Source organism: Aquarana catesbeiana, linkage group LG02 (genome assembly GCF_042186555.1).
Source record: "Aquarana catesbeiana isolate 2022-GZ linkage group LG02, ASM4218655v1, whole genome shotgun sequence".
Lineage (NCBI taxonomy): Eukaryota > Metazoa > Chordata > Amphibia > Anura > Ranidae > Aquarana > Aquarana catesbeiana.
The window spans coordinates 651,712,695-651,738,293 of record NC_133325.1 but is presented as its reverse complement, the minus strand read 5'-3'; the positions used below and the strand labels follow the sequence as shown (position 1 = coordinate 651,738,293).

The following is a 25,599-nucleotide window of genomic DNA, read 5'->3' as shown; positions in this document are numbered from 1 at the left end:
TTGGCATATTGTAAGCTTGATACTTTGTGGCATTTGCGTAGTAATGGCTTTCTTCTGGGAACTTGACCATGCAGCCCATCTTTCTTCAAGTGCCTCCCTATTGTGCATCTTGAAACAGTCACACCACATGTTGTTTTTAGAGAGTCCTGTATTTCATCTGAAGTTATTTGTGGGTTTTTCTTCGCATCCCGAACAATTTTCCTGGCAGTTGTGGCTGAAATTTTAGTTGGTCTACCTGACTGTGGTTTGGTTTCAACAGAACCCCTCATTTTTCACTTCTTGATTAGAGTTTGAACACTACTGATTGTCATTCTCAATTCCTTGGATATCTATTTATATCTCTTTCCTGTTTTATACAGTTCAACTACCTTTTCCCGCAGATCCTTTGACAATTCTTTTGCTTTCCCTATGACTCATAATCCAGAAACATCAGTGCAGCACTGGATGAAAGATGCAAGGGTCTGTCAGGAGTCCAGAAACTCATTGACCTTTTATACACACACATTAATTACAAGCAAACAGATCACAGGTGAGGATGGTTACCTTTAATAGCCATTCAAACCCCTTTGTGTTAACTTGTGTGCATGTTATCAGGTCAAAATCACCAGGGTATGTAAACTTTCGATCAGGGTCATTTTGGTAGTTTCTGCTGTCATTATGATTTAAAAAAAGTAGACACAGTTGATGATAATAAATGGCTTCAGCCAAACACTAACCATGTGTGAAAGAGATGTTTTTGTGTTACCATTCATATTCTCTGAAAAATGGCCAAGAAATCATAAATTCTGTCAAGGTATGTAAACTTATGAGCATAACTGTATAAGCACTATATTTAACAAACAAAACTGTCAAAATGATTAGTGTCAGATTTAAAAAATCCTGTCACCATACCGCACTTTTAATTTTAAACACTTTCAGGAATAGATAATAATATCTACTTCCAATCAGCAACAAAGTTTTTTTTTTTAATATTCCTTTTATTTAAAGTACGGAGATCTGTAAATTTTGCAGGGATCCCCTACATTTCAAGAAGTGTCAGATCTTGCTTGTGTACACTGTCAGCTTCAGTTTATTGAGATGACACTTATCTGGGAGCCAGCAGCAGCAACAAGAGTTGGTCATTAAATGTAATGCTATTGAATGAATGAACATTAAAAAAGCCCTGTTGCCAGCTCCCCTGTGTGCAGGTCAATGACCACATGGTTTGATGAGTTGGTGTGGAGGAACCCAAGTGACTTGCACAAAGCCCTGATCTCAACATTATTAAACATCTTTGGGATGAGTTGGAATGCTAACTTAAAACCAGGCATTCCTCTCGAGCATGGAGACTTGACCTCACAAATGCAAGTTTTCTAGTTAGGGACATAAATTCCCACAGAAACGCTCCAAAATCCTGTGGAAAGGCTTATCAAAAGAATGGAGACTGTTAGATCTATAAAGGTAATGAGTGGCAAATCCCTATTAATATCCATGTTTTTTAATGGATGTCCAACACACTCATAAAGTGGATGTAAACCCTCACATATACCCAGTGAAGTGAACAGCCTCAGGTGATACACAGGGATGAAAAAAATTTCCCACATACGTTTTACATGTATATCTGCAGTCTTCGGCTTTCTATATTCTTTAGAAAGTGAACATTGTGTTAGAACTTTTACTTCCTCTTTCAGCAGTGGGAGGGGAGACTGGGCATACACTGTGTGACAGCTGGTTTGAGGAAAGGCACACCCCCCCTCCACATAGGCAGAGGAACCAAGAAACTTGCAGAGCTGTGCTGTGAATAGACAAGCTCTCTGCTATTCTATTTATAGCAACCTCCCCAACACAAATTTTCAGCTGCCTTTATCTCGGAGAACTTGTCAGAAGTTCTCATGCTGATAACAGAGGAACGGAGCAGCAGAAAAGACATGAGACTTAGGGCTTTGGAGAGAGACAAGTAAACACTACAGATAGATGTGCCCAGGTCAGATTTCATGAATCGGGTTAACATCCACTTTAAGGTTTAATAATCAGGTGTCTAGAAATGTTTGAACATAAAGTATTTATTTATCCTATGAATGATTTACTAACCAGCTAAACTGCTTTATGCTGCAGATCCCCGGCACCACCTCCATCATCGGCAATCTCCGCTTACCTATCATCTCGCTACTCTGTGGCCCCCAGAAATACATCGCGGAGATCACATAAGGCTCGTCTAAAAGTTCAAAAGATGAAAAGGGTTTATGGTCTAGGAAATGAGGGACAGGTAAGATATGTACATTTTTTTATAAGTAGCATCAAATATGAATTGGAAATTTTAAAGTGATTGGATATTTCAATTAAATGTTTTATCTTAAGCTGTAACCAAACTCACATACATTCTCAAGCAGAGAATTTAAAGTGGAACCACATATACGCATATAAGCACCACAAACCAAAAATGCTATTTAAGTTATTGTTAATATTCAAAGAAAACTCCCCCATCCATTTATGTCTTCAAGCTTTCTTTTGCCGAGAAATCACTTTGAACCCCCCTAGCATTTCTGGCCTTGGCCATCTTGAGTAAGGGCAGGTGATTCATGTAGCATTTACTCCCTGGAATCCATTTGCCCTAAGCTCAGGCATGCAGGCAGGAGGGTGAGCTTAGGGGAGGAAACTCATCCTCCCCTCTTGAAGACTCCTGGGATGTATGACACCATTTGCCTGGGCCAGAAACCAGGAAGTAACTGAAGAAATGTAAAAAAAAAATGTGTAAAACAAATAAATAGGATATACTTTCCTATCTATTTACTAGCAGCATAAGGATTAAAAATAGTCAATGTTGATTGAAAGAGTGAAGTTCCACTTTAACCCTCCCTACTTTCTGGTTGGTAGAGTCAATGTGTCACAATGGAAATCTTAGAGTGGAAGTTTAGGCAAAAACTAACTAACTCTAATCCTGCTCTATGCCACATCCTAAGACTAATCTATCTAGTCCTGTAAAGCAAAAATCGCTGTACTTACCTGTTCTCAAGCCGCTATGGTCCAGTCCCACGTTGAGCTTTCAGTGGTGGCTTTACTGTGTAGGCATGTGCAGGATAGACAACAGAAAAAAAATATATGCTCAGCGCTGCCTCTCTCAATCATAAATGTGCATACACTCACATCAAATATGTGTCATATGACAACATGTGTAACAAAGTGCCAGTATAATGCAAACAAAGGGGCATACAATAAAGTTTAAAAATTCAAAAAAATTGCAAAATAAGGTTCAAACAATAAAGTTCATCAAGTGTGATGTGCAGGGCTGGTGACACGTTGATGTAATCTTGGTGACTTCCTGTGCTCCCCTCCTGGATCCCCACTCACCAGATAAAGATGAAAAATACGCCCGTGTATATGAAGATGATATCTCCTGTCCAGCAGATATGTAGGTAGGTTGTGCCTCAGAGAATGGAATCTCCTCTCCTTCACCACTTGATTGTACGGTAGATCCTACATACTTTACTTAGTCAAAGACGATCGAAGTAGTAAAGTTTGGACAAGTGAAGAGAAGAGGGCACATAGTGTAATACTGCAAGGTTTATTAAAAGGTTTAAAATCATTACACTTACATCAGAATCTTTAAAATGTGTAAAAATTGCCGCCTTGGCATCCAAACAGCCTTCTTTGTTTGACATAAGACTAAGCAGTCTCCATTCTCTTATATTACAGAGTCCCTCTTATTTTGCAAATGAATTTCATGAAAGAGAAAATATACTGTAGTTAAAGTGGAATTCCGCGCTTAACCCTAACTACCCTTAAAACCTGTCCCAAACCCCTCCTAACACCTATGCTTATGAACTTTTATAGGAAAGATCTGTATACTTACCTTTTTTCAGCCACTCTGGTCTGGTCACGTGATCCCACTCTCCTGTGTCAGCCAGCATGGCTACAGGGTAGAGGAGGGAGTGCTGACAACAGATGAGACATTGAAGCCTATGGGTGAAATCACAGCTTCAGGCTTTACTAGCCATTATCAGTGTGCTCTCTTTTCTCCCCTGCCACTCTACTGGCAGACACAGGGGAGATCATGTGACAGGACCGGAGCAGGTTGAAAATAGGTAAGTATACAGATCTTTCTTACGTAGGTTAGTAAACATAGGTGCTAGGAGGGAGCAAGGGACAGTTTTAACCACTTGCCGACCGCCTCACGACGATGTACGTCGGAAGAATGGCACGGGCAGGCAGAATCACGTACCTGTACGTGATCTGCCTCCCGCGGGCGGGGGGTCCGATCGAACCCCCCCCCCCGGTGCCCGAGGCGGTCGGCTTCTGACTGGGAGCGTTCAGAGATGAAGGGGAGGCCATCCATTCGTGGCCCCCCCTTGCGATCGCTCCCAGCCAATCCGATCATTCCCCTGCCTCTGTATAGTACACAGAGGCAGAGGAAATGATGTCATCTCTCCTTGGCTCGGTATTTTCCGTTCCGGCGCCGAGGAGAGAAGACTGTAATGTGGGTGCACAACACACATACAGTAGAACATGCCAGGCACACATTACAGCCCCGATCCCCCCCCCCCCCCCCCGTCACACTGACCCCAAGCAGTTTTTTTTTTCTGATTACTGCATTGGTGTCAGTTTGTGACAGTGTGGTAGGGCAGTTAGTGGTAGCCCCCTTTAGGTCTAGGATACCCCCCTAATAAAGTTTTAACCCCTTGATCACCCCCCGTCGCCAGTGTCGCTAAGCGATCTTTTTCTGATCGCTGTATTAGTGTCACTGGTGACGCTAGTTAGGGAGGTAAATATTTAGGTTCGCCATCAGCGTTTTATAGCGACAGGGACCCCCATATACTATCTAATAAATGTTTTAACCCCTTGATTGCCCCCTAGTTAACCCTTTCACCACTGATCACCGTATAACCATTACGGGTGACGCTGGTTAGTTCGTTTATTTTTTATAGTGTCAGGGCACCCGCCGTTTATTACCGAATAAAGGTTTAGCCCCCTGATCGCCCGGCGGTGATATGCCTCGCCCCAGGCAGCGTCAGGTTAGCGCCAGTACTGCTAACACCCAGGCATGCACCGTACACCACCCTTAGTGGTATAGTATCTGAACGGATCAATATCTGATCCGATCAGATCTATACTAGCGTCCCCAGCAGTTTAGGGTTCCCAAAAATGCAGTGTTAGCGGGATCAGCCCAGATACCTGCTAGCACCTGCGTTTTGCCCCTCCGCCCGGCCCAGCCCAGCCCAGCCCACCCAAGTGCAGTATCGATCGATCACTGTCACTTACAAAACACTAAACGCATAACTGCAGCGTTCGCAGAGTCAGGCCTGATCTCTGCGATCGCTAACAGTTTTTTTGGTAGCATTTTGGTGAACTGGCAAGCACCAGCCCCAGGCAGCGTCAGGTTAGCGCCAGTACCGCTAACACCCACGCATGCACCGTACACCTCCCTTAGTGGTATAGTATCTGAACGGATTAATATCTGATCCGATCAGATCTATACTAGCGTCCCCAGCAGTTTAGGGTTCCCAAAAACGCAGTGTTAGCGGGATCAGCCCAGATACCTGCTAGCACCTGCATTTTGCCCCTCCGCCTGGCCCAGCCCAGCCCAGCGCAGTATCGATCGATCACTGTCACTTACAAAACACGAAACGCATAACTGCAGCGTTCGCAGAGTCAGGCCTGATCTCTGCGATCGCTAACAGTTTTTTTGGTAGCATTTTGGTGAACTGGCAAGCACCAGCCCCAGGCAGCGTCAGGTTAGCGCCAGTACCGCTAACACCCACGCATGCACCGTATACCTCCCTTAGTGGTATAGTATCTGAACGGATTAATATCTGATCCGATCAGATCTATACTAGCGTCCCCAGCAGTTTAGGGTTCCCAAAAACGCAGTGTTAGCGGGATCAGCCCAGATACCTGCTAGCACCTGCATTTTGCCCCTCCGCCCGGCCCAGCCCAGCCCAGCGCAGTATCGATCGATCACTGTCACTTACAAAACACGAAACGCATAACTGCAGCGTTCGCAGAGTCAGGCCTGATCCCTGCGATCGCTAACAGTTTTTTTGGTAGCGTTTTGGTGAACTGGCAAGCACCAGCGGCCTAGTACACCCCCAGTCGTAGTCAAACCAGCACTGCAGTAACACTTGGTGACGAGGCGAGTCCCATAAGTGCAGTTCAAGCTGGTGAGGTGGCAAGCACAAGTAGTGTCCCGCTGCCACCAAGAAGAAGACAAACACAGGCCCGTCGTGCCAATAATGCCCTTCCTGCTGCATTCGCCAATCCTAATTGGGAACCCACCACTTCTGCAGCGCCCATACTTCCCCCATTCACATCCCCAACCAAATGCAGTCGGCTGCATGAGAGGCATTTTCTTTATGTCCTCCCGAGTACCCCTACCCAACGAACCCCCCCAAAAAAGATGTTGTGTCTGCAGCAAGTGCGGATATAGGCGTGACACCCGCTATTATTGTCCCTCCTGTCCTGACAATCCTGGTCTTTGTATTGGTGAATGTTTTGAACGCTACCATACACTAGTTGAGTATTAGTGTAGGGTACAGCATTGCACAGGCTAGGCACACTTTCACACTGTGCGCAATTTTAAAGCATGTCATGTTTGGTATCCATGTACTCGGCCTAAGATCATCTTTTTTATTTCATCAAACATTTGGGCAATATAGTGTGTTTTAGTGCATTAAAATTTTAAAAAGTGTGTTTTTTCCCCAAAAAAATGTGTTTGAAAAATCGCTGCGCAAATACTGTGTGGAAAAAAAAAAAAATGAAACACCCACCATTTTAATCTGTAGGGTATTTGTTTTAAAAAAATATATAATGTTTGGGGGTTCAAAGTAATTTTCTTGCAAAAAAAAATATTTTTTTCATGTAAACAAAAAGTGTCAGAAAGGGCTTTGTTTTCAAGTGGTTAGAAGAGTCGGTGATGTGTGACATCTAAATGTTGTGCATAAAATGCCAGGACAGTTCAAACCCCCCCCAAATGACCCCATTTTGGAAAGTAGACACCCCAAGCTATTTGCTGAGAGGCATGTCGAGTCCATGGAATATTTTATATTGTGACACAAGTTGCGGGAAAGAGACAATTTTTTTTTTTTTTTTGCACAAAGTTGTCACTAAATGATATATTGCTCAGAAATGCCATGGGAATATGTGAAATTACACCCCAAAATACATTCTGTTGCTTCTCCTGAGTATGGGGATACCACATGTGTGAGACTTTTGGGAGCCTAGCCGCGTACGGGACCCCGAAAACCAAGCACCGCCTTCATGCTTTCTAAGGGCGTAAATTTTTGATTTCACTCTTCACTGCCTATCACAGTTTCGGAGGCCATGGAATGTCCAGGTGGCACAACCCCCCCCAAATGACCCTATTTTGGAAAGTAGGTCAAATAGTAGGGAGGAAGATAGCCTCACTGGAGGTGGAAAGAAGAGACCACCATAAGTAAAAAGAAAGGTTTTGGACCCAAAACCACCCAGTCCTTGTGTAAAGCAAGAAAAGTTTCTTTACAGTAGATGTCTGCCAATTCAGAAACATGCCTAACAAGCAGGATGGCAACTGTACAAGTGAGGCCTTCCAAAGGAATGTCTCTAATTTTTTCAAAGGGGAGTTTCTGCAATGCAGAGAGCACCAGATTAAGATCCCAAGGTGACACAGGAGGTTGAATTGGTGGATTTATATGAGCAACTCCCTGTAGAAATGTCCTGATTAAAGATTGCACAAGAGGCTTCTGGAAGAGGATTGATAAGGCAGCAACCTGTCCCATGAGGGTACTCATGGCTAGATGCTGGTCAAGAACAGACTAAAGAAAGGCAAAAATACAAACAATTGAATCTTCCCCAGGATTGACCTTTCTGTCTGTGTATCATGCAAAGAAGGCCTTTTTTGTGCGTTGGTAAATCTAGTGGGAGTTGGATTTTCTTGCTCCAAGTAAAGTGGGAATAACTGAGTCAGAGACACCTTTATAGTTTAGGACTTGGGTTTCAACAACCATGCAGTTAAAGCCACTGACTGAGAAGCAGGATGAGACGGGAGGCCTTGAGTCAGTAAGTTTGGTTTCTTTGGAGGAGCCCTTTAAATGTGTTCCCCAGCCAATATGTTACATCCTTTCCCTGGATCGAAAGCCAGCTTCTGGTCTCGGGGTGACGCCATCTTAACCAAAAGAGCTGTATGTACCTGGTGCTGGTCCTTAGGCACATATACATGTGACTGCTGTGTAAATGCAAGGTATTATATGGTTTAATAAAGTCGGCTGCTTTGTGCAGTGAACCTTTTCCCAATATTGTTTTTTGAGTTACGGTGTATTGCAATGGAAGAAATCGCATCCTGGTATATGGAAGAAATCGCATCCATGTGAATGGTCAAGTTGGTGACAAGATACACAGTGGGTCTAACCAAAAAAGCACAGTGAGCACAGTGAGACCTATCTAGTAAGAGTAAGTCCATCAATTGTAGTGAGTGTAAATCCATGTGGGGTCACCTGGAAGTGGTCACCTGTTTATTATTATTATTATCTACTACTAATGGCACCAGCACCTGTTCACTTACCTTTTGTTTTCATAAGCAACTATTATTTGAATGGGACTTACTCATACATTGGACTGTTTAGTGATCTTGATTCACATTTTTTGGCAGAGCAAAATATAGGTTTCCCGATTATTGAAATTAGACACATTTTGAAGCATTTATCTGTGTTCCCCTTTTTTTTTTTGCCTGTGGTAGAGTTTTCATTGTTCTGTCTTTGGAGGAGGCCAAGGCCTTGAAATTGATTCCAAGAAATCTCCAGAGCACGTACTGCAAAGGCTATATAACCCCTGGTCTTGGCCACAAACTTGTTTCAAGTTTTTTTTTGTTGGAGGCCAGAATGCCACATCTGGTTTTCCTTTACTTACACAAGGATTATCTCAGGGTGCAGAGACCACACTACCAGGTCTAGGCATTGATGGCTTAGGAAGTCTGTCTGTCAAATGTCCACTCCAGGAATATGCACAACCGAGAGCTGGAGGGTAAATTTCTGTCCATGAGAGAATTTGACTTGGCTCTCTCAGGGCTGCCAGGCTTCTAGTGCCTCCTTGGTGATTTATTTAGGCCACTGCTATGGCATTGTCTGACTGGGGGACCTTGTAGATGGGGGGTCCAATGTTGTAGAGACAATGGCTCTCCGTTCCAGAATATTGATGGGGAGTTTTGACCCCTGTGGCGACCATGTCCCCTGGACCATCAGGGAGTTGCAGACTCTACCCCAGCCTTTAAGGCTTACATCTGTCTCTACCACGTTCCAAGTCTTGTGAAAGAATCCAAAGGTAATATTGGAGATAGAACCTGGGAGATCTTTGTTTGACTGGACAGAAACATTGGGCAATCCAAAGATTAGATTTACTTGTTCCACATCTTAATTATGATGGATTAAATGGGCTTGGAGTGAAACTGGGTAAAGGGAAATGCATTGAGGGAGGTCACCATGAAGCCAAGCCCCGCATGCATATCCAAGACATCCAAGTGAGCATGTACCAACACGTACAGCTGACACATTTCACACTATAATTAAGCACAATTTGGTGTGAAACGTGTCAGCTGTACGTGTTGGTACATGCTCACTTGGAGTGCGGCCGTCCAGCATATACTTTTTGTTTCTATGAAGCAGGGCAAGCACTTTCTCTGAACAGAAAAGTGCCTGAATGACAGTGCCACATATTGGAAGTGCTGGTCTCCACAGAAAAACACAGAAGTCGCTGATATGATAGGAAAAATGAGAATGTGGAAATAAGCATTTTGTATGTCTACTGATGCAAGACATTCTGCTTGTCTTTGAGTAGCAATGACAGATCATTTGAATATTCTGTTTAGGGATTTTAACTCATTATTTGGGTGGGTGACCCCATTTTGTTTTGGGACTGTAAATCGATTTCAATAGAATTCTTGAAACTGATCTTCTGAAGAAACTATTATTACCTATCCTTGTACCTAAAGATGGTGCAAGGCGGTCATTAAATCTTTCTTCTTTTGGTCTGAAGCTGGCAGTTTTGAAGGTAAAAAGCTAAGAGGGGGCAGGAATAAAAACAAAAATCTATTTTGTATCACTTTGAAAAAACAGATTGGACCCAGAAGTCTGGGACATTTTGGATCCAGAGGGGTGCAAATGCCAATAGACTCCCCCGTTCATTGTGATGAGGGCTTCCTGGGAAGGCTTGGTGGGTCAGGGCTTGCAACAAAAGGAAGTGTTAAGCCCTGTTGTTGAGGTTGATGCTTAAAATGGAACGATCCACAACAGAAGTGCAGGGCAGAAGATGTTAACTTTCTCTTCTAGAAACATTCACTGTATAGAGATATTGAATGATGTTTGATCTCAAATGTTTAAATGTCCTGAAAACGTTCAGTAAAAACCATTGAAACAAAATGGAAAGATCCCTTTGTTTGAGTAGAGGTAGAAGTCTTATGTGTAGGAGCTTTTTTCTTGTGGGGTAGAAGTACCTTTCTCCCAGTTATGTCCTTGATGAAGGGAAGAGACATTCACCAGCAAATGGCATGCAAAAAACTTTTCTTACAAGCATTTTCATCCACAAAATCTTGCGCATATGCACAGAGAGGGATTCTTGACACTTGGCGGATTACATTCTCAAGATAATCAACACAAAACAAAAGAGATAAAGGCATCAGCTGTAATTGTTGCAAGAAAATAGGGTCTTCAAAACAGGTTCCTGGTCTCTGTTCATTTAACTGGACCACTTAGCGATACTCTTGCAAATAGACATCATAGAAATTTGCTGCCTGCAAAGCTGGACCTGCAAAAGCAAATAGGCCTTCAAAAGTGATTTAAAATGTCCTTTAACAGAAACTTTAAAATGATACCAAACACACACTGTTTAATTTACATTATCCCTTCTATTTTTGCATGTGGATGGTGGCACAGTAATTATTTTAATAAAGAAAAAAAACTAAGTACCTTTTTCCTAATCGATATATAACTGTCACATGATCCAACCCTTTCCCAGCCTGTCTGCATGGAAACATAAGCAGGAGAAGCTTCTAGTCCTCTGCTGCTGGTCACATGTTCAAAATAAAAAAAAACAAAAAAAAAACAGCCTTTGGAATACAGAGTAAAAAAAAATAATATCAATAAATCAGCATAATATATAATATATAGATATATATATATATATATATATATGAATGAAATTAAAAAATTAAATCTTTATTATTTTGTGGAAATAACATTTCAAGTGTGGGTGGATTTCTGCCAGTTACAGGCTGTGTCACGCCCCTCCAGCCCGTGCTTTAGACCCCATACACACTATTAGATTTTCTGCAGATTTTTGCCTTCAGATTTACCAAAACCATATAATATGAGGTCAAACCTTAAGGCCCCTTTCACACGGGACGGATCCGTGTTGATCCGCCCCGTGTTTATCCGCTGCTCAGCGGGGATCGCTCCGCTTTCCCCAGCTGAGCAGGCAGATGACAGGGCGGGACCCGCACACTGTGCAGGGACCGCCCTGTCAGATCTCCGCTCTCCCCTATGGGGGATCGGAGGAACACGGACCGTCTGTCCGTGTTCCTCCGATCCACTCTGCAGACGGATAGAAAAATAGGATTTTCTTCCGTCCGCAGAATCGGACGAGAGCGGAGCCGGACAACATCGTGTGTCAGCGGATGTACATCCGCTGACACCCGCTATCCCATAGGGATGCATGTATGTCCGTATTTCATCCGAAAACGGATGGATGAAATACGGACATACGGTCCGCATGTGTGAAAGGGGCCTAAGAGTTTCAATTTGTATGCAATCAGGCAGGCCCTTGCACTACATGGTTTTGGTAAATCTGAAGACAAAAATCTGCAGAAAATCTAATAGTGTATATAGTGCCATAGAATAAGAAGGAGGTGAAGCCTCTAATAATCTACGTGTAATTTTCCACCCCCATTGCGTTTAGCTGGTTAGTGGGCATAGATGAGGAGGGAAGGAGTGGGCTGTCATTTACCACTGTGTATATGCCCACATGTGTGATTCTATAGTCACATTGGCTGCTCATACAGTATGTGATAGGGAGGAAATGGTCAGCATAGAACTCACTGAAAACTGAGAATGTGTTGTCACCACAGCTGCAAAATCCCTAGCTGAATTGGGGACATGAACAGAAGGTGGAGATATAGAGCAGCAGGATCAACCAGTTTTTATGCAAAATACAGAAAACAAATCTCATTGTGACTGAGTATGAACAGCATGTAAGCTGCTAGCCAGACCTCAAGGGTTACACGCCACCAGTTGCCCCACCCAACCCTGCCCCGCCCCTAATTCCGTCCTCTTAACACGCCTTTATAAATTATTTCCTGAAATGCCACTTAAATGTTTGATGCAGAGTTAAGTTATAAAAATAAATATTAACAACTTTATCCGTACCCAACAATGCAGCCTCTGCTGCCAAATCAATGTCCTCAATACTTTCATTCATACATAATATCTTGAAGTAAATTGGTTCTTAACACAGCGGAAAAAAGAAAAAACAACTGTAAAAAGATTGCCAAAGAATCTTCAATGTGCTTAAGTAAGAATGCTTTCAAAAATATATATTATAATTGTTTATTTTTAGCAATTTACAAAATGCAAAGTGAGCCAACAGAAAAAGAATCAGAAAAATCTAAATCAAAATCAATATTCGGTGTGACTACCCTTTGGCTTCAAACCAGCATCATTTCTTCTAGGTACACAGTGCTTGTGCATGCAGTTTTTGAAGGAACTTGGCCGGTAGATAATTCCAAACATCTTGGAGAACTAGCCACAGATCTTCTGTGGATGTAGACTGCCTCAAATACTTCTGTCTCTTTTTGAAATCCCAGGCAGACTTGATAAAGTTGAGATCAAAGCTTTGTGGTGGCCAAACCATCACTTCCAGGACTCCTTTTTCTTCTCAGCATTGAGGACACTATTGGGGAATGATTGGGCAACCGTAGACACAGTGGTCAGCCAAGGAAACCTAATGCAGCAGATGAACCACATCATGCTTACTTCCCTTCAATATTGGAAGATGTCCAGCAGTGCCATCAGTACAGAACTGGTGAAAACCAGTGGGATCCAGGTACATCATCTACTGTCCGGAGAAGTCTGGCCAGAAGTGGTCTTCATGAAAGAGTTGCGTCCAACAAGCCATACATTTGAACATAGAAACAAGGCCAAGTGACTCAACTATGCACAAATACATAAGAACTGGGGTGCAGAAAATGGCACCAAATGCTCTGGACTGACGAGTCAAAATTTGAAATAGTTGGCTGTACTAGGAGGCAGTTTGTTCACCCAAGGGCTGGAGAGCCTTACAATAATGAGTGTCTGCAGGCAACAGTAAATCACGGTGGAGGTTCCTTGCAAGTTTGGGGCTGCATTTGTGCAAATGGAGTTGGAGATTTAGTCAGGATCAAGGGTGTCCCCAATACTGAGAAATATAGGTAGATACGTATCCATTATACCATACCACCAAGGAGTGTGATTGGCCCCAAAATTATTCTGCAGCAGGACAACCCTAAACATACAGCCAATGTCATTAAGAATGATGAAGAGTCATGGAAGTGATGGTTTGGCCCCCTCAGAGCCCTGATCTCCACATCAGTGAATCTACCTGGGATAATATTAAGAGACAGAAGGATTTGAGGCAGCCTACATCCACAGAAGATCTGTGGTTAGTTCTCCAAATGTTTGGAACAACCTATCTGCTGAGTTCCTTAAAAACTGTGCACACAAGCACTGTGTGTACCTAGCAGAAATTATGCTAATTTGAAGGCAAAGGGTAGTCACACTAAATATTAATTTGATTTGGATTGCTCTTCTGTTCATTTACTTTCTATATTGTTAATTGATTAAAAAAATAAACTGTTAACACTTCTATTTCTGAAAGCAGTCTTTATTTACAGCATTTTTTCCACACCTGCCTAAATATTTTGCAAAAGTACTGTACATTTTACTGAAAAAGCAATTGATGATGTTGCAGTCCCTACTGTTTGTTTGAAACACCAAGAAAATTGTTGGAATCACAGTGGTAGTCAGCAGTGTTGAATCTCGATGACAGAAAGGAAGTCAGTCTGTGTTGAAACAACCAGGTAAGAAGAGTAAAGCATGTTCTGTAGCACAGAAAATTCCATCCTAAGTTCTATAGGTTTAGCACTAAAATAGTTATGTTAACTGCGCAATGGATTAAACTGAAAGTAACAGCAGCTCTAATTCTTTAGGATCTCAGAGATACCGCAGATGTCAATCAGAGACCGTTTCTTGGTAAGAAGAATACCCTGAACCAAGCAGTGTTTTCTGATGATGACTGGGAAGAAGAAGCAGAAAAGCTTTATGCTTGGAGTCAAGGCTTGTCTCTGGAAGAACCAACAATGGCATCTCCACTACTCCTTTAATGGCCCTAATATGACTTGTTTACTACTCACAAAAACATTAACACTCCTACAGATGGGCTACATTGTCATATTTCTGCAGTTCTAGATTTGTAGAAGGTGTGAAAACAGCTGGGATATTTTGTCAAAAGTGTTCTCAAGTAATGTAAAAAGCCCTGTGGTGATTCAGCTGTCTAGTGTCCAAAAACTCTAATATATACTTTGGGTGGCACAGCCCTGTAACTACTTTTTCTGTACAGTTTGTAACTGCCATATCTTTAAAATATTCTCTCAATGAAATAAACCTTTGACATTTTCATAATTAGGTATCACAATCCACTATTTTCCATTTAACTGCATAGTTCTCCTTCAATAAAGGGATACCACAGCCCAACAGTGTTTACTAGGATTGAACAGCTACTTTTTTTTTTTTTTTTTAACTGTGAGTACATGTACTGATACCATTGTGGTGCGATTTGAGCCCATACAAAATTAATGGGCTCAAATCGCACTAAGAATCACGTGAGAATTGAACAAGAATGCTGTGCGATTCCTGTCTGAAACACGTGTGGTTTCCCGCACCGCTCCTGTGTGAACCCCGGCTGAAGTCACTATGACAAGCCTGGATTCACACAGGAGCAGTGGCGGAAACAGGATGCAATTCGGATAGGAATCGTACCGCATTCCTGTTCAGATCACATGCAATTCTTTGCAGTGCGATTTGAGCCCATGCATTTTGTATGGGCTCAAATCGCACCGCAAAGGTATCAGTTTCAGGTATAGGAGCATTTGCACAAGTACGAGTACTCGTGCAAATGCTTAGTATCGGCACTGATACTGATAAGGCACCCTTTACAATTCCGCACAATTCTCAAGGCACCCTTTTCCAAAATTTAAAAAACTAAATGAATAGTATTACATTATGTAGCAACACCCATATGTGTATGACACCCAACATTAGCAGTGAGGTCATTGGTTGTTAGGACACTGGCAACTAGAAGGTTGTAGTGGTGCACAATGAAAACCTGTGGCTTTATGTAACTAATAGGCAGGCTTGATCCACCTGCTGGCTTGTATACAATTTTTGGGCAGTTTCCAGGCATTTTGCCAAGGCACCCCTGAAGACACCCTTGTGTTTACCGTAAATCCTTACCTTTGTGAACTGTTTACCAGCCACAGAAGACTATATAAGATTTTAACAAAAATCTTCTACATGTTCTTCATGCAGAGGTCCCTATCGTAGCTCCTAACCATGCTGCGGTTTGCAAGTTGTTTACCGGGATTATGGTGGAAGATACCGTTTTTTTGCAGCCGGCGGCTGGCTTTGTCATGAAAGCATTCTGAGCAGCTCATGAGTCACTGGAATGCTTTCCGAAGTCCCCTCTCGCTGGTGTTTTTTGGGCTTACCGTTTCCGCTGGTTCGTCCGAGAAATGATCCAGGAGTGCAGCCGGCTACTCTTATAGGCGATCAAAGAGTAGATACTCTTTGATTGACTCTGTGGCCTTGGGGGACCAGAGCGACGTCATGACGTTTCTTCCGTTCCAGGCTGAAAGTAAATACATTTTTTTTTTCTAAAACTTTTTGATCTTTTGCTTTTAAAAAAGTACAGAAGAGATTTGCGGTAATTTTGACTCCAGATCTCTCCATAAAGAGGACCTGTCATCCTTTTTTCTATCACAAGGTATGTTTACATTCCTTGTAATAGGAATAAAAGTGAAAAAAAAAAAAGTAACGTGCCCCCATCCCTCCGTGCTTGTGCGGAGAAGCGGATGCATACGTAAGTCGCGCACGCATATGTAATGGGTGTTCGCACCACACATGTGAGGTATCACCACGAACATTAGAGCAAGAGCAAATATTCTAGCACTAGACCTCCTCTGTAACTCTGATCAGGTAACCTGTTAAGGCGTTTAAAGTGTCACCTACGGAGGTTTTTAAGTATTGTAGTTTGTCGCCATTCCACGAGTGTGCACAATTTTAAAGCGTGGCATGTTAGGTATCTATTTACGTGCTGTAACATCATCTTTCACAGTTTAGAAAAAAAAAATTGGGGTAAATAGTGTTTTTTTTTAAATTAAAGTGTATTTTTTTCCAAAACAATTGCGTTTGCAAAACCACTGTGCAAATACCGTGTGATGTAACAAATTGCAATGATCGCTATTTTATTCCCTAGGGTCTCTGCTAAAAAACAAAACATTTATAATGTTTGGGGGTTCCAAGTGATTTTCTAGAAAAAAATACTGATTTAAACTTGTGAACGAAGTGCCAAAAAAAGCCTGGTTTGGCAAGTGGTTAACATCGCAATATGGCCCTTCTAGTAGTACAGTTTTCACAGAAAACTGTGAAAACTGCAATGACACAGTTTCACCATTAGGTGGTAATGAAGGTTAAATCTGGAAATGAAAATTGCATCAAATGAAAAAAAAAAAAAAAGGCCAAGTGACTATTGTGTGCTTGAAGATTAAAAATTTTATTTACAACTTTTTATACACAACTGTACATCATTTATATTAAAACAATATTAAGATATACACTTTCATGTTAAAAGCTTAAAACAGTTATAAAAAAGATGTACTTATTATAATCAAGTTCTATTAATTAACCCCAGGGGAGAGCCACTGAACTGGAAAACTCATTGAAAATATCTCACAACATGGCTTAGCGGCTTAGTTGGAGGTTTAAAACTGCTTAAAAAAATGCATGTAGCTGTTAGTAATCAATATGCTGCAAAATATTGATACACATTATATCCAACACCTTGGAATAAAACATCAACTTGAAATGCAGTTTCCCTTTCACCTGTAGCTGCCATTTTTTTTCCTCTTGGAATAAGCGTTTAGCAATATAGATCTTAGTGTATTCCCCCCTCTTACAGGATGTGTATGCATTAATTATCTCTACCATATTAATCCACAAGACAAACAGATACGGAGTAAGCCTCCAACTCATACATTATCAGGAAATTTCTGAGTTGAGAGTATTATAGTTACGGAAAGGCAAAGCTGGATAATAGATATTCAAATGAAAATGAACACTATACAGTATGCACTTACATACATTTTTGTTTAATTAGAGATTATGGCTGGTAATACATAGGTTATTAGTATCTAATAGTTAGTATGCTTTAAATATGTGCATGCTATGACTGTTTTGTTTGTTCTAGAATTGATCAGCATCATGTTCCTAAACCTGGAAAAAAAAACATGACTATATTAAGGTTAAAATTGGGTTTTCTCATTTATTTTCACTGGAATGTCCCCTTAAAGTAATGGAGTTGGTGACCGACTGACAACGCCATTTTCCATTTTTTGATTTTGTATTTAATTCATGTTAACCTATGTCAAACAATGAGGTGGCTGTTATACAGATAAACACAATTAGTACCGATATTAGAAAATCTTTTCTATAGTTATTACTTACCTGAGGATCAGCTCCCACCTTTCAGTAAATGGATCATTCAAATGTTAGTGCTAGTGTTCCTCAGCCAAGGATGTTTAGGTAAGCACTGACCTTGAAGCAGAAGGCTGCATTCACACCTCAGCGTTTTCAGCCCGTAAAACGCTCATCTCAAAACGCCCAACAAGCAAAATCTCATTCATTTAAATGGCCCCTGTTCACATCTGAGCGTTCTGTCACCTGAAGCAAAAAAGTACATGAGCTTCTTTTTAGGCAGATTACAGGCATTTTACTTCTTTTTACATTGGTGATCTTTGGACCTCAAAATGCTTGTACAAAAACGCTGCAAAAGCGCCCTAAGAAACGCCTGAAAAAGATACGCTCAGATGTGAATGCAGCCTGAAAGTTTCCAGGGTTAAACAAGCATTGGAAAGTTAGTTGATAGAAAGCAATGAGAGAAATATGGAGAAAGCTGTTGCAGAATTCTTTTGAAAATGCTAATGACTAGCATGCATCCTTTTGCTTCAATGTTTTTGAGTCACTAACTAGGAAAAGGTATACATAGACTTCTACTTTGCATATTTAAAGCAGAGCTCCACCCAAAAAGGGAAGCTACGCTTATCTGTGTCTCCCCCCCCCCCCCCTTTCACTGCTACATTTGGCACCTTTTGGGGGGTAGGCAGGAGCAGATACCTGGTTTTGAGTCAGAAGTACGGCCCCCTCCTTCCCCCAACAGCTGGCCCACTCACAGAGAGCAGCGAAATTCATGCAGGTGCAGTAGGGAACTGGCTGTGAAGCTGCAAGGCCTCACTGCCGGTGTGCCTTAGTGGAGATGGCAGCGGCAGCACCCGGTTGAAAAATCGGCTGAGGTGAAGACACCGCTGGATTCCTGAACAGCTAAGTGTACTAATATTAAAAATCAGCAGCTACAGTATTTCTAGCTGATGACTTTTATCATTTTTTTCTGCAGGAGCCTGGAGCTCCTCTTTAAGCCAGAAGAAAAGGCTAGCATTTTTACAGGGAGGTAAGCAAGAGCAGCTTTAAATTTTCTCTAAAGACGAGTTTTCTTTAAAATATAAACATTCGGATGCCAGGAGACTGGCTGGTCACTCGGTTCAATCAGAGCATGTCTTTAACCTCTAGTGGTAGCCTGGAGCAGCTTGCTTACAGTAAATACAGATGCAAACACATGGCCAGAGCACACTCCTAAAAATAAGGATTGGTCTTCTGTAAAAGGTAACCAATCATACTGGCATTTTGTCATAGGCTGTGGGGACAACAACAAATCTTAGTAAAAGTGCAGTTATACTTTAGGGTTAGGCCTTAGGGCTGTAATGGTGAGTTTAAGGCTTAAGGTTAAGTATCAGTGTTTGGATTGCATTAACTGTTGTTTAAGGTTATTTTTAACATGTTGGGTTAGGGGGGTTCATTTTAAGGGCTCTGATTATTAAAGAGGAACTGCAGTCTGCTCATATAATTTGTAATAAAAACATCTTTGCCATTCTGAAGCTTCCCTTCAACCACTTTGCATATTTTATATATACTGTGATTCTGTACTTGGCAAATATGCTGCAGAAATCTCCCTCCACTAAGTCTGCCTGCCGCCATTTTAACTGTGGGCAGCTAAAGCCTGTTCACTTCCAGGATTTACACAGAAACCCAGAGGCACACCGCCAGCTTTGCAGCCCTGCAGCTCTCATTGGCCCTCTAATGACTTCCACTACCCCCCCCCCTTCCTGGCAAACCTCTCACAAGAGCGAGAGAGAGAGAGAGCTGTGCATGATGTCATAAGCCTAGGCTAATGACCAGACAAGAAACAGGAAGTGGGCTGTATAAGGTATTTACTGACAGAAAAAAATGTTTTACTATCCAAAGTTGAAAAAAAATGACTGAAGGTCCGCTTTAAGGGCAAAATATTGGAGTTAGGTTAAGCTTAAAGTGATTGTAAGCCTTTGTTATTTTAAATTAAAAAAAAAAAAAAACTAACGTCATACTTACCTCCACTGTGCAGCTCGTTTTGCAGAGTGGCCCCGATCCTCGACTTCTGGGGTCCCTCGGCAGCTCTCGCAGCTCCTCCATGCATCAGATAACCCCCTAGGAGAAGCGCTCTCCCGGGGGGTTACCTTGCGGGCGCACTCCCGAGTCCAGCATTCGGCGTCCATAGACACGAATGCCGAACCCGTCCACATGTGTCATTGGATTTGATTGACAGCAGCGGGAGCCAATGGCTGCGCTGCTATCAATCTATCCAATCAAAAGCCAGGACCTCGTGCAGAGGGACAGCGCATCTCCGCCGAGGGAAATACGGGGCTCAGGTAAGTAAAACGTGGGGGGGGGCAGAAGTTTTTTCACCTTAATGCATAGCATGCATTAAGGTAAAAAAAACACAAGGGTTTACAACCCCTTTAAGGAGAGGAATAGGATTAATTGTTTGGGGAGAAATAGTGTAAGGTTGTCTGTGAAGGAACTAATTTATTCAGGTCATGGCGCATCTAGTAGTGGTTAGTCACATTCAACTGGATTTGTCCTGCCATGTTAAAACGTTTCACTGCTTATCAAAGTAGCTTCTTCAGCTCCGATAAGCGTCAGCAATATAAACCAGCACGGATAGCCACACAAGTAACTTATGCAGGCCATACACGGAGCAAACTTTTTTGCTGCAACCATAGACAGACGGTGTTAAAAGGGCTATTCCTCCCACTAAGCCATTGTATTCTCGCAGTAGGGGAAGCCATCCTTGCCAGTAGAAAACTATGATTACTAGTGGCTTTTGCAGTTGCTAGCAATAATTGCGTGTAAAATCCATCAGGCTGGTTGTACCCAAGTTGATCAATTAACCAACTCTGTACATTCAGACTGCCCATACATGGTTCGAATCTTAGCCGGTTTCTGTTGAACCACCCGAGATTCAAACCATCTATGGCCAGCTGTAGGTACCTTAATCTAATCATCATGCTGAAGGTGTTTCCAGTGTGGCTATAAATGCTGGGGTATGTTGCTGACATTCAGAACTCAGAAAGCTGCTTGGATAAGTAGTGTAATGTCAAAACAAGTCAAGTTAAATGTGACCAACTAATACCTGCTATACCAGTGGTTGTTAACTTGACATGTTACAGGTGTTGTGGGAGATTTTAAAAATACTTTAGAAGTCAGTGAGAGACTGGGTTCATCTAAAAAATGGCTAGCAGAGATCCTGCTATTACAACACAACACTCCCACTCAGATTACTGGGGTCCAAGTGCTGCACAAGTACCAAAGGCTGCATGTTGCCGTCAGGCCTCAAGTTGGGACCTGGCAGTTGCATTGTGACTTATATAAATGAGAAAGTTCAGACTTAAAGTGGATGTAAACCTGATTCATGAAATGTGAGCTGGGACATATATCTGCAGTGTTTTCTTTTCTCTTTTCAAAGCCCTAAGTCTTGTGGCTTTCTCCTGCTCCGTTCTTCTGTTATCAGCATGAGAACTTCTGACAAGTTCTCCGTCAACTGTGATAAAACCAACCTGAATTTTGTGTCAGGGTGGGTGCTATAAATAGATTAGCAGAGAGCTGGTCTATTCACAGCACAGCTCTGCAAGTCTCTACCTATGTGGAGAGGGGCTGGGTGCCTTTCCTCCAATCCGCTGTCTCACAGTGTATGGCAAGTATCCACGCCCATAGGTGAATCGGTAAGAGAAAATTCTTAACAGGATGTGCACTTTCTATTATATAAAGCTGAAGACAGCAGATATATATGTAACTTATGTGGGTGGATTTGTTTCATCTCTGTGTAGCTGAGGCTGTTCACTTCACTGGGTATATGTGAGGGTTTACATGCACGTTTACCTCAACTCTAATCTTACTTGAACATTTAGACTTATTCCTTGGTACTAACCTTACCTCAATATTTAGCCCTCAATGAAAACCCTTAAAGTGAACCACTTGCCAAGTATATAAAATAACTGTATACATGGGCATAAGGAAAAAAACAAAAAACATGGGCATAAGAGATGGTTGTTTACTGGGATAGTTATAAACCACTATCGTTCTGAGAAGTCAGCACAATCTATGGTTGATCCTGAGAGGCCAAAAAAAAAAAAATCATACATTTTGACCAATAGATTTTTCTTTTGAACAGCAAATGCATGCAAGTTCCAACTTAATGTACCAGGGAACCTGTATGGGTCATATTCTATTATGTGAGAACTATAGCTCTTAACAATAAAAAAAAAAAAAAAAAAAAAAAATAGGCTCCTACAACAAAAAGTTTCTGCAATATATGATGAGTGGAAAGATACGAGCAGTGCATTATAGCCCCAATATAAAGGAAAAATTGAATTGCACAATATGGTCTATGCAAATGAATCTGGCAAGTAGTTAATCCAATTTGACGTTAGTTCTTATGAACAGATGCATTATGCTAGCAAATGCAATTATTAAAAAAATTAATCTGTAAAGGCACACAAATCTTCAGTCAACATAAGGTTGGAACTAATGCCATAGAAACAAAAGCTACCGTTACATTGGAGATAACCAATCAAACGTATCACTAGTTAGTAACTGGCAGCAGGTTACAAAAAAAAAACAAAAAACAAAGCAAAATATTGAACAAGTATCAAATGGTCTACCTTCATAGATAATAGTGGGTTAAATTATTCATGTTTCTGTATCTCCCTAGGGAACAGTGGTGATTAGACCTTGGTTCTTGAGCTTCTGGCTCTTGCTCATGGGGAATGGAGCACAAGTAAAACTCCCTAGACCCCTTTCACACTAGGGCGGTTTTCAGGTGCTTTAGCGCTGGAAATAGCCTCCCATTCATCCCAGTGTAACTTTTCACGCTAGGGCGTTGCGTTTGCGGGACGATATGAAAAGTCCTGCAAGCAGCATCCTTGGGGCGGGTTGGGAGCGCTGTATTTAGCGCTCCCAAAATGCCCTGCCCATTGTATTGAATGGGCAGCGCTTTCAATGCGCCTGAAAAGTGATTTGAAAGCATTGCAAAACGGGAGTTTTTAAACCTTTTTTTGGATTGAAAGCGCCCTGCTAGTGGCCGAAAAGCGGTGCAAAAGCACCACTTGAACAGCACTAAAGCACCGCTAACACGAGACAGCGCTTTCAGTGTAAAAGCACTCTTATGCCTGGCTTTGCAAAAGCTGTGGTAAAGTCTATAGATAGAATCTCTGAGGAGGATTTTACACTAATATAGGGACAGAGCTTTAGAAATTAAAGTGACACTAAACAATATCCTTATTCTCCAAAAATGACCCCTGCACATTCACTAAAGTGGAGTTCCACCCATAAATTGAACTTCCACTGATTGGATCTCCCCCCCCCCCTCCGGTACCACATTTGGCACCTTTCAGGGGGAGCAGATACCTGTCAAATTCAGGTATCTGCTCCCACTTCCAGGGAAAGATCGCTGCACATTGTGCAGCGAGCTACGTAATGTCCGCCCCTCCTCCTGGGAGACACACAGGTCCCAGAAGACAGTAGGGACCATTCAGAATGCGCAGCACGGTTTGCGCATGCGCAGTAGGAAACAGGTTGTGAAGCCGTAAGGCTTCACTTCCCGTTTCCCTTAGTAATGATCCTGGTGCCTGCAGCTGGAAGCCGGGCTGGCCTCAGGTGCCGACATCGTGGGCTCCCAGGACAGGTGTCCTTATATTAAAAGTTTATTTTTGTTTATTTTTTTTTTACCCAGGCGGAACTCCGCTCTAATGGCTCTGTAATCCATTTTCCAAGAAAGAATCTCCTACTGTGTATTCTGCCTTCTTGTAACATCCTCCATGAGCTCCCAAACCTCTCCCTTCTGTTTGTTTGGAACAAGCAGTGCAACTTAGTTGCAGTCATGTGCATTCCTCTATGAACACTACAAATCCCATAGTCCACAGTCCCTAGTCCAATGGATCAACTTAGCACTGACATTAACATTGTCAGTCCTGTCTCTAACAGGAAATCATATCACAGCAGCAAAAATAATAATTAAAAAAAAAATTGGAGGATGATGATAGCAATAGAAGGTCATTTTTGTGTTAAAAATACATACTTGAATAGATTTTTTTTTTTAAACCATAGTTTAGACTCCCTTTAAGCAAATGAGATTCATCTGCCTGTATTGGCTTACATCTAGCAGAAACATTCAGATTTATAAAGATGACTAGTCAATGCTACAGACTGCAAGTACCAGCAAATGAAGCGAAAACCTGAGAACCTACAAGCATGTCACCAAGGAAAATTACTGGATTTACCAGTTCCACATAGAAAAGGTTAACGGGAGAATTTTTGCAATGATTTACAAAAACAAATCCAGACCTTGGGCATTTGTGTGCATTTTTTTGGTGAAATAATACATGCACATTTCCCCATGTTTTGTCTCAAAAAACTAGTATAAAAACTAGTATCAACTTCCACTAGTATAGAAATGTGGCTGATAACCTGACAGAAATTCAGTGAGCTCCTAAGTCTCTGTAGTGACCTGACAATTACTACCTCTTCTGCAATGTAATCCCAAGCACCTCCTCCTCAGGTTACGGAAATTAACCATTTCCCACCCGCAGTAGATCATATGACGTCTGACTTTCAGTGGGGATATCTGAATGATGCCTGCAGCTGCAGGCATCATTCAGATATCATTCTTTTCTGCCGGCGATTCTGTGCACTGTAATGCCCCATACACACGATCGGACATTCCGACAACAAAATCCATGGATTTTTTCAGGCGGATGTTGGCTCAAACTTGTCTTGCATACACACGGTCACACAAATCTTGTCGGAAATTCCGAAGGTCAAGAACGTGGTGACGTACAGCACGTACGACCAGCCGAGAAAAATGAAGTTCAATAGCCAGTGCAGCTCTTCTGCTTGATTCCGAGCATGCGTGAAACTGTGTGCGTCGGAATTGTGTACACACGATCGGAATTTATGACAACGGATTTTGTTGTCGGAAAATTTGAGATCCAGATGGTCACCAGTCATCTCTATGACCTCAGAGGCCCGGGTGCGACGTTGTGACGTCATGTCTGGGCCGCGGATGTCAACAAAGCGCCGATCTCGGCTGGAAAGCATCAGTTGTCTTTTTTTCTTTTTCGATCTGACCCCACATTTCTCCATAAAGAAGACCTGTCACACACCATTCCTATTACAAGGGATGTTTACATTCCTTGTAATAGGAAAAAATGATCACAAAAAAGTGTAAAAATTAAAAAAGACAATAAAATAATCAATAAAAAAAATTAAAAATTAAAAAATGTTAACGCGTCCCCATGTGTTTGCGCACAGAAGCAAACTCACACGTAAGTTCAAGCCACACATGTGAGGTATCGCCGATATCGTGCGTTAGAGCGAGAGCAACAATTCTAACACTAGACCTCCTCTGTAAATCTAAACATGTAACCTGTAAAAAAATTTAAAGCGTCGCCTATGGAGATTTTTAAGTACCGAAGTTTGGCGCCATTCCAAGAGTGTGCACAATTTTAAAAAGAGTGACATGTTGGGTATCTATTTACTCAGCATAACATTAATTTTCGGGTTCTGAGTAATTTTCTAGCAAAAAAAAATGATGATTTTTACATGTAGAAGAGGAGTGTCAGAATTACACACTTACACAATATATAGTGCAATTAAAAAAAAAAATATTACAGTCAGTTTAAAAGCGGGATGTTATCCTAGTAAAGGGCAAAATATTGATAATAGGCAGAGGGCCATTTAATACAAAACCACAACATAAAAATGCTAAGATCAGTCAACTAAATATAAGAATTTATAAATATGTGTAGTTTGTATGGCAGCATTGCCGATCTACAATGTTTTGCACAACTGACCTGAATGCGCTGTATTTGTATTAGTCCATGTACTTGGGTATTTATAAAGTTTTTTTCTGCATTTACTGTGCACTGAAGTA

The 25,599-nt window shown here is 41.8% G+C and overlaps 1 protein-coding gene across 2 annotated transcripts in view; it reads left to right on the top strand.

The window, feature by feature from the left end:
- LG02HXorf58 (linkage group 02 CXorf58 homolog) overlaps positions 1 to 19,164 on the top strand; it is a 58,853-nt gene extending 39,689 nt beyond the window's left edge. For both annotated transcript variants that reach the window (XM_073616511.1, XM_073616512.1), the window contains exons 8-9: positions 2,095 to 2,245; positions 14,177 to 19,164. In XM_073616511.1, the coding sequence (XP_073472612.1) occupies positions 2,095 to 2,245; positions 14,177 to 14,350 (325 nt within the window). In that variant the 3' untranslated portion in view covers positions 14,351 to 19,164. The remainder of the gene's footprint in view (positions 1 to 2,094; positions 2,246 to 14,176) is intronic.
- The last annotated feature ends 6,435 nt before the right edge of the window (positions 19,165 to 25,599 follow it).